Raw genomic sequence first — 9712 nt, 5'->3', positions numbered from 1 at the left:
AAATATCTTTTTAAAAACAAGCCATAAAAAAAAAAAAAAAAAAAAAAAAAAAAAAAAAAAAAAGGTGCAGAAGTCTGCAGGGAAACTATCAGAAATCCTCAGAAATAATGTACTAGAAATAAAATATGTGAAGTCATGTTTATAGAAATGATGTTGACCTTTTTCTAAATGTCTCTTTGCATTTATCATTTTAATAACCTAACTGAACTCCTGGAAGTTATGGATCTAAACATAACAACAAGCGCAACACATGAGTTAAAATAATTTCTGTTGTCTTTAATGAGTTCTGCAGATGGAGAATACACACGAGGAATAACAGTCTTTTCAGTTCAGGTACAAAAAAGAGATGCACAAAGAAAAATGAACACATCCATCTTTTTGGTGCGATACGGAGGACAACACTGCAGTTAAAAAGTAAATAAACTGTCCACCTTCCACCAGCTCAGCAAGCTTCTTCTTCTTCTCCTTTTTCTTCTTCTTTTTCTTCTTCTTCGGAAGAGACAGATGTTTGGCAGGAAGAGAGTTGAAAGCATTTTATCAGACTGGTCAGGGCAGTTTTGCTGATGTTGTTAAACGCTGGTGTTAAAAATCAAGGCATTTATATGATCTTGTAACTAAAAGACAACAGTTTAATAAGTGCTGATAATAAATTAACACACAAAGACCGTGCCACTGAGTCCTCTTTTATAATGTTCAATGATGCTCTGTGGCTTTGACTCAGCAAATTTAATTATTTTATTTTTATTAAAAATAAACATTTTAAAACAAACAACAACAAAAAAAAACATGTCTGCAACAAAGTCAAACAGTAAGGAAATTAAGAGTGTTACGTGTTCCCCCTGACAATAAGACATTTATTTATTTATTTATTTTTTTTTTGGTTTGGCTGTTTGCCTTGTGTTCAGAGTCTTGTGATCGCGCCAACTCTCCCGGACGAGACGAGTCCAAAATAGACGAAAACAGCACAAAAGGTGCCTTTTCTTTAAAGGTTAGCCAATCTGTCGTCTTCGCGACGTCGGTCACCACTAGTGTGACTTGAACAAACCGTCTGGCTTTCCGCCTGGGAACAGGGAAAGTGTCTCCAGTGTCTTCCATTTGTTGCTAAACGAGGCCAAAGGCAAAGCTTTCCATGTGTGCGAGCGTTGTCACACCTCTGTGCTGTGTGTAGCCACAACAAGCCTGGTTGTTTATTGCACAAACACGGGAGTGCTCACACCGCTCTGGTGTTTACCTGTAAACAGCGCAGACATCACTGGGTGCAATGAGCGCCACGTTTCGTTCCTGCAGCTTTTCTAACATGGCAAGGGGCTGCTGTTTTCCGACAGAGCCCAAAACCCCTTTTTTGCACCACGCCGCCGCTGCTGATGAACAAACTAAACCATCCACAACGTTTGTCTTTGAGTGGAAGGGGCTGAAATCACGAGTCTCCCATTTTGGTGAGGAGGTGATAATCACAAGACTAAGAACAGATAAACATGATAATAACATTCTGGAAAATGGCTAAAAATACACTGTCAGCCTGTTTATTATAAATACCAGCCGCAGCAAAAGCTGCGAAACAATCCTGTTCAGCACAATAAAAGTTAACGTTACTTCAACCCATTGTTTTTCTTTAAAGCCTTTGGAGTATTGTAGCCTTTATTTCCTTGGTGGTTTGAAGTGAGAACAGAGAATAAGTGCATGGTGAAAACTGATGATTCAGCGCAATAACTTAAAATCTTTTGTAAAAGTAGAAAATGTCTTTCTTCAAGCCGGCAGCTTTTGGAGCACTTTTTTCCTGTACGTTTTAGTGGTTATTTTTTCTTAATTAGTTTAAATCCATGACTTTTGACTTTTGATTTGCGGTTCTTGGACTGCATTTATCGGTACTTTGTTTTTGTTTTTACTATAATTTGCAAAGTGAGAACAAGCAAACTGACTTTGATTCAGCAGACGATAGTAAACCCAAGACAATCAGACTAAATATGTTTTACTCCATTTACACCCAAAGTCAAAAATTCGGTCTAAGGATGACTGAACCATGTTAGAAATCAAATCGAAAACTAGTTGGATTTGCTAACTGATGTGCTTAGTTAGCCTAATTAGCTAACAAGCTAATGACAGTGTTTTTTCTCTACATTTTGTGCAAAGACTGCAGCAACAAGTTCTTCAAAAGGGGCTATTCAGCACTATTTTTTTTACTGCGTGTATCACAATAAATTCAGATCAGAAACCTCCTGCTTTCTCTCTTAAAATTATGATTCATATGAACCTCTTTGTTGACTTTTTCTTCAAACTGGAAAAATTCAATGTCTTTGTAAAAACGGAGCTTGTATTTAAGCCTCTTCCTTCAGTGAAGCTGATGGATTTCTATTTCCACATGCAGTGTGTTGATGGTATGGCGCGGTACTTTAAAGAAGGTATTACTTACCAAGGTGATACTTGTTAAAAAAACAACTTGAAAACCACCAGTTTAGAAGATTTATCGATATTTATGTCTGAATCAATTGGGATTAATTGTAAAAGAGGTTCTCGTTTGTTCTGAAATCAAAACATTTAAATAAAATAAAAATTAAAAAAAACCCAGATATACAAATCCACTTTGTTTTTATGAAAAGTGCTGATAGATGTTGAACACCTAATAAATAAATACATTTGTGGAGAATATTAAAGAAGTCATTCAGCACTTAAAACTACTCTATCCCTGATTTATGTTCTTGCATTGTCTCAGAGCCTCTTCATGTTTATATAAAGTTCGTCACGTCACTTGAACTGTAACCAAAACATCAAGTGTTATGTGACGCAAAGCAAAAACAGCATGACACAATAAGACTCCCAAAAACATTTAACAGGGCAGCCAGTGATGCGCAAAACTGGAATTCTTCAAGGGTTCGTCGGGTTCTGACCCAAAGCCCGACTCTAGAACACATTTTTGCAGTGTGCTTGATCTGTCACTTGGGAAAAAAAAATGTTGCAGCATGAATAAGAAACACTATGAATAAAACTGAACATGTTCATTGGGTTATTAGATGGTGGAAGAAACAGTACATGAGGCAGTTATATCTCTGGCACAGTCTTGCAGCAGTTCTCTGACACACAAAGCTCATTGTTCAGCTGTTGCTGCTGTATGAACTCTGCGGTTTCCTCAAGGATCTGCCCTGGGATGGGGAAGTCAGCTGGCGTGTTCTGCTCAACAGCTGATTCTTGAAGACCTTCAGTTCCTGCCTCCTCCAGGCTCGCTCTGCTGTGAGAGTTGCAGGGCTCCAGATTGCATCCAGTGCCCTGGAGAAACTGTAAAAAGTTCTCCTCAATGGAGGCTTCGCGGCTCGGCAGCTGCTCCCCCTCTACGGGCCCGGCCCGCTTGAAGATGCAAGCCAGGTGGCGGCCCAGCTCCTCTCGGATCTGACGGTTCAAGCAGCCATAGAAAAAGGGGTTGGAGGTGAAGCAGAAATAGCCGATCCATGTGACCACGCCCTCCAGTTGGGTCAGCGAGGCCGGCGCAGTGGAAATGACCGCCGAGTAGAGGTGGAAGGAGAAATATGGCAGCCAGCAGCAGAAGAACTGACCGCCGACTGCCACCAAAACTGCTGCGGCCTTCCCGCCGCTGAAGGTCCTTTGAGGAGTTGTACGCGCTCCGGTGCCGCCAAGGCTTGCTGCCATGGTGGAGTGGCTGCTGACAGAGTCAGAGCGTTGCCTCGACGTGTCCACCCAGGTGGGGTTGGGACCACGGTGCATGGATGCCACTCGGGCCACCTTAAACATATTGCAGTAGACCACCAAAATGATCAGCATGGGGCACAGAAAATAGATTACAGTAAAGAAAACCATGAAAACTATACGTGTGGACCTGCCTCCTGTCCAGTGGAGGGAGCAGTGTCTCTGACTGGGAACGAGGACTTCAGGAGTCCCCACAGTCGGGGAACCCTGAAACAGATATCCTAGCAGGGGCAGCATGGACATGACGAGAGCTTTAATCCAGATCCCAACTAGCACCGCTACCACCACCCCGACCGTCATCTTCACCTCGTGACGCATGGGGTAGATGATGTAGTAGTACCGCTCCACGTTGATGGCACAGATGGTGAGGATGGCGGCGCTCACTAGACACACACTCAGGCAGAGGTAGCTTCGACACAGGGCCTCGTCCTCCAGAATCCGGTCTGACAGCATCCCCAGCGGCATCACCAGCAGTGCCGCCAGCAGGTCCACCAGACAGAGGTGGAACACAAAGGCAAACTTCCTCAGCTGCGGCGTTTTAGTGATGACGATCATCACAGCCAAGTTCCCCACCACCGCTAGGACGTCCATGACGAGCATAGCGCACAGCCCCAAGGTCTGATTCAGATCTATCCCATTATCGGTACTCCCAATTTGTCTGGTTATGTTGGAGACATTTGGCTGAAAAGAGTTTAGGAATGCGGAGGCAGCGGACGCGTTGTTCCAAGAGGGCCGTGGTCTGATGGTATGCTCCATGAGAGGATGGAATGAAGAGGAGGGAGTTTGCTGAATTTCACGGGTCCATCACCCATCCTCCTCTGTCAAAGGGGGCATCTGAGAAGTTCAGCCTTTGGTGTTGGTCATAGTAACTAGAGGGGGATTTGAGTTTGGAGGTTGGCAGACGATGATTCGAGTCTTCACCTTGATGTAGATGATCTTGTAAATGAAGGAGTCCTCTCTTGACTATCCCTCTCAGCAAAGACCTGAAAGAAAAAGAGTCACTAAGTCATTTACTTCTTCACTTGGACTTTAGAGACTTGAAATTAATCTGTCTTTTGGGGAGTGTGCTTCAATGAATGATGCCAGGCATTAAAACTGGTTGTGTATCACGTTTGTAAGATGTGCAGCATTTTGCACAAATCCTTTTAGCATCTAACTCCAACCTGTCCATTCTTATTTAACAATCATTGCAGAAGTGCAAAACCATTTGTAAAATGCTGTAGAGTTAATCATTTTGAAGCTTTAAGTTGTGCAAAATAGTTATTTTTTTCCCCCTCTAAATTCATTGCCCTGTGTTGGCCCAAACCTTTTCTGTCTCTTGAAAGTTATTCATCTCGATGCCGGTTGCACTTATTTACAACCAAGGCCATAATTTATTGGATATTTTGACATCTGCATCCTCAGATGTGTGTTTTCAGGGCAGCAAGACCCCAGGGAGAAGCTAAAAGCAAAGGGTTGAACCATATGTCCACATTAAGAGAGCGGAGAAGAAATTACGGATGTGCAAATAAACTGCAAAACTCAGCATTGCAGAGTTCCCTGCTGTCTTAAGTGATGTGAAGAGGAGATCGATGAGTGCTTTTCATATCGCAAAAATCCTGACATGTCTCTTCCTGCCATTAGGAAAACGCCAGAAAACTTTACAGACAATTCTCTTATGAAATCAAACAGGCCTCGTGCGTATGGTGGTGGGTCACCCTCAGCAGCCTGTGTCAGTGTTTGCCAGTCGAGTAGGCAGTGTTTACTGTCACAACCTCACCTGGACGCAACCCCACACAGTGTTAAAGCTCAGGAATGAGCACCGACGCTTTGGTACATTTCCATATGCTGCTCACCTGCAGGTGCAAGTTTTCCACTTCAGAGGTGTCACAGGCCTCGTCCCCTGCAGGGCTACTCGTCTTTTCCTGCCCACGTATACACACAACAGGCGCAGCCATCACCTGACAGGTGCGGGCGTAAGACAGTGGGTGGTCTTTTCTTAACAGGTCAAGGGGATCGAGTCACTTATTTAGACTTCCTGTGATGGAGCGGCGACTGTGGATTGTTACTTTAAAGTGGGCGGGAGCTGAGGTACACCAAGGTCTTGGAAAGTTGCACGTTGAAAACCACTTAAATTTTCCACCTTATTGTTGCTACAGCTTAAAGAGATGTTAGCGAAACTCCCAAAGTGAATGCAGTTTTATTGGATTGTACGGACCATATCGTGACACATGGCTGTCTCTCCACCACCTGGTGCTTCAACTAGCTGAAAAAAAGGCCTCTATGCTTTTTTTCCCTTGGTGACAACAAAGACAAATTGGGCTGTTCTGATAAATTACCAATTGAAAAAATAACCAGTTTCCACCACAGAAAGTCCTGGGGTGGAAACTAAAGAAGCTCCACTACAAAACCCAACTACAAAAATGACTGCAGTCTGGCTACCACAGCAGATAGCTTAACTAGGTAACCCTCTAATATAAGCTTTCTTTAGTCCCAGCGGTACTCCATAAAAAGGAGAATGGCCAAGTTTTATAAATTTTATTTCTTTTGTTAATCATTTCAAATTGTGAGCATTTTACTAAAGACCATGAAAATCTCAGACTGCTCCATTCATACCTACATCAAAGCCAAACATTATCATCACTTTGTTGTGCAGAGAAGCAGTCTAGTTTATAAGAAGGTCTCATTGAGTTAAGTATAATCTGAAAAGCACAGGAGTTTTTAAAAGATCCATTTTATGAGACACAAACCACACAAACAGAACTATTTATTGTGGGAAGGAAACATTTAGCGCACTTTAGCACAGTTAATGCAATCAAATCAGCAACAGCAGTGCAATTTAAGTTCAAACTTGGACTCACACGCTGGAAAAAAATTCATACAAAGCTACAATCCAAGGCTGTGCTGAGTCCCTCGGACTGCTGACTTGGAAACATATGACCCTATCATATGCACATGACACTGTTTGCTGCAAGCAGAAAAAAGTAAGCTGTTGTTCAACCGAACCTCTCGCTTCACGTCTCTCTGACTTTCCTGCAGCGACGCACGAGCAGCAGTAGTGACACGGTGTGGAAAACGAGGTGTTTGCATCCGTATTTTATTGTTTTACACGAAGAAGCAGAGATGTGGTGGAACATCATCCTGCCTCATGAGTCATTCATTCTACCTTCAACCCACCTTCTGGAGATGTGTGTGTGCGTGTGTGTGTGTGTGTGTAATGAATAGTCAGTGACATACCTGAGTCTGCAGAGGGCTGCTTCCTCCTGTGAAGGTTCCCAGTCTGTTGAGGCACTGCTGACCTGTTTCGCTTTCTCACCCACACACACAGCAAACACTGATACACACCACGTCACAGGGAGGGAGGAGGGAAGGGAGGGGAGGAAAGGAGCGAGGAGGAAGAGGAGGGGGAGGAGGAGAGTGCTGAGTCTCCTCCTCACCTGGGCCGTTTCAATTTGCCATGCCTCAGACCGGTCGCATGCTTTCATGTTATTCAGTCACACACACACACACACACACACCCTCACACACCTTCAGCCTCTCAGTTTTATCTTTGCCTCTCTCTGAACATCAAGGTGATCCAGAGGCAAGAACAGGAGCAGGAATTAATGATGCCCAAATGGGTGGACATGCTCCCCCACCTCACACACTTTCACACACACACACACAGACTCTTGGTGTCGTCCAGAGCGACTGCAGAGCTGTGCAGGCAGTGGTGGGCAGGCAGGTTCCCCCGTTCCCCACTGGGTCTTAGTGCCTCTGGACACAGAAAGACATTTCCCTGCTTTTCACTCCTTCTGGTCACCATACCACAGATCAGTCCAGATCACTGTTGCCCTGAGGAACCGTGTTTATTTATTTATTCATTTTTTTACATCCGTCACCAATTATTGATATGAGGAGACATCTTACTCTCCAAGAGTTTCTGCAGTTTTCCAGTGATGGTTGTATATATTTGGGTGGTACAGCCACGGAAACCAACCTGGTCCCCTGTTAAACCTACAGTCATGTTCAATAAATCAGAATATTTATGAAAAGCTCATTTATTTCAGTAACTCAATTTACTAAGCACGATATGTGATACAGATTAATTACACAGATTTATATTTTCAAGCCTTATTTTCAGTTACCTATGATGATTTTCCACTTCCAGGCAATGAAATTACAGTATTAGAGATTATAACGTTACTCCAGACTAATAAATAAACATTTTAATACCGAGACGTGGGGCTAATACAATGAAATGAAAATGTGCCAGGATCCTGGACTTGTTTTTTTTTTTTTTTTTTTTGTTACTCTTAACATCTTAATCAGTTTCTTAATTTGTGATTTGCAAATGTTTGTTTCTGCCTCCATTGATTTTATCTAGATTAATCTTGTCTAGTTTTTTATTTATTTACAGTCAGTTCTCATTTCACTTAGCCATTTTTTATATTTAGTTAAAATTATCTCTGTTAAATTATTTGCTTCCATCCTGATTTGTGTTTTTTGAGTCATTCAATGCACACCAGGAAAATACTCCTTTAAATGACTAAAAAAACAAAAAACAAAAAAAAAAACATACAAAATGAAGGTAATAGAAGTCAGAGAACAGACTTTAATCTGACTGAGATGTTGTGGCGTGACCTCACACAGGCAGTTCATGCTTAGTTGTCAAGTGTGGCTCAATAAAAGAAACTGGGCAAAGAAGATCTGGACAAAATTATTCAGCAGCGATGTGAAGGAATCGGTTATTCCAAATGCTTAGTTTTACTTTTTCACATTTGGATATTTTTTTTTCTTAACAAATTAAAAATGAAAATTAAAGCTATGTTTTATAAAGTGGCACTATGTCTCTGGAAAATATATATAATACCATCTCTTTAAAATAAATTTAAATTTTACTTTGGTAGGCATAAGCTCACACTGAGAGTTTTAAAGAAAAGCAGAATTACCAGTGTGTTAGTCAGACTTTTTACTCTGGATGACTTTGACCTTATTGATGCTTCGCACCATTTAAATTGTATAAATGTGCAAAATCAGAAAATCCCTAAGAGGTATGTAGTGTACGCAAATAAAGGATTTATGATGGCCTGTTTTCAGCACGTTTTGCATCTTTTTTTTATGTAAAAGGCTGTTGTGTCTGTCACCATTTATGTTACTGTACTTTACTGTTAGGCTGTGAAATGAGGATTTACATGGACAGGATTTTCCGTCACGTCTTCTCTTCACGCCTGAATCCATCTTCCTGATGGATTCATCTCGGAGCTCCATAAACCCAGATGAGTTCACGAGTCATTACTTTGTTTCCTCTAATAAATCAATTGGTCATTTAAAAGCATATTAATTTATTGATCCAATTACCGCCTTGTTTGTCTCCTGAAGGCTACCTGATAAGGGCCTGCTAAAAAACTAGCCTGGGATTTCGATAGAAAGAAAAACAGCATTAGGTTTTGTATGCTTACTGAATTTAGCTTCTTAATGTTAGAAGAAACTGAAGTGCTTAAGTCGATTTTAACAAATGACAAGTTTGTTGTATGTTAATCCGAGGTATTTTCAAGCTGGGAAGTGAGCACAGCGGCCTCTTTGTGTGTGTTGATGTGTGCGTGCGCATCCTGTGACCGCGCTCGTGTCCGAGGTGTTGAATCATGACGGAAATAGCAGATCCTTGGTCATGCCAGCAGCACCAATCACAAGGGAGGGAAACACAATGGTCTCCATAGCAACACCAACTTTAGCTTCCCTGTGTGGCCCCTGCTCCCCACCGCAGCGTGAACCTCGGGGCAAACGGCCTCACTACCCAGCATGCATCAGCAGCCACTTGAAGAGGCGCTCATTGTGTCTTCTGACTGTGTTGTGTCTGTGTTTGTCCTGCTCCCCCGTGCTTAACTAAACACAGGTGGGCTCATTAAAGTTCAATTACTGCTACTGATCTCATGTGACTGCTGCACCGCCACCGGCTCAGATGCTACCAGTAGGGGGAGCTCTCACATTTAACAAGTCATATCTGGAAATCCATGCAAATGTTTTATCATCTCCGCCGCACAGAAGCAAAGATATG

General features: G+C 42.3%; 1 protein-coding gene across 1 annotated transcript; it reads right to left on the bottom strand.

Moving 5' to 3' along the window:
• Positions 1 to 255: 255 nt before the first annotated feature.
• gpr61 (G protein-coupled receptor 61) lies at positions 256 to 7408 on the bottom strand. Its single transcript, XM_015030951.1, has 2 exons — positions 6913 to 7408; positions 256 to 4679 (listed from the first exon to the last, which is right to left on the bottom strand). Exon 2 carries the CDS (start codon positions 4450 to 4452, stop codon positions 3037 to 3039), a length of 1416 nt encoding a protein of 471 aa, XP_014886437.1. The 5' UTR covers positions 4453 to 4679; positions 6913 to 7408; the 3' UTR covers positions 256 to 3036.
• Between the last annotated feature and the right edge of the window lie 2304 nt (positions 7409 to 9712).

Source organism: Poecilia latipinna, unplaced genomic scaffold (genome assembly GCF_001443285.1).
Source record: "Poecilia latipinna isolate Pla-1442-1.1 unplaced genomic scaffold, P_latipinna-1.0 Scaffold196, whole genome shotgun sequence".
Lineage (NCBI taxonomy): Eukaryota > Metazoa > Chordata > Actinopteri > Cyprinodontiformes > Poeciliidae > Poecilia > Poecilia latipinna.
This window is presented reverse-complemented; position numbering and strand designations above follow the sequence as displayed.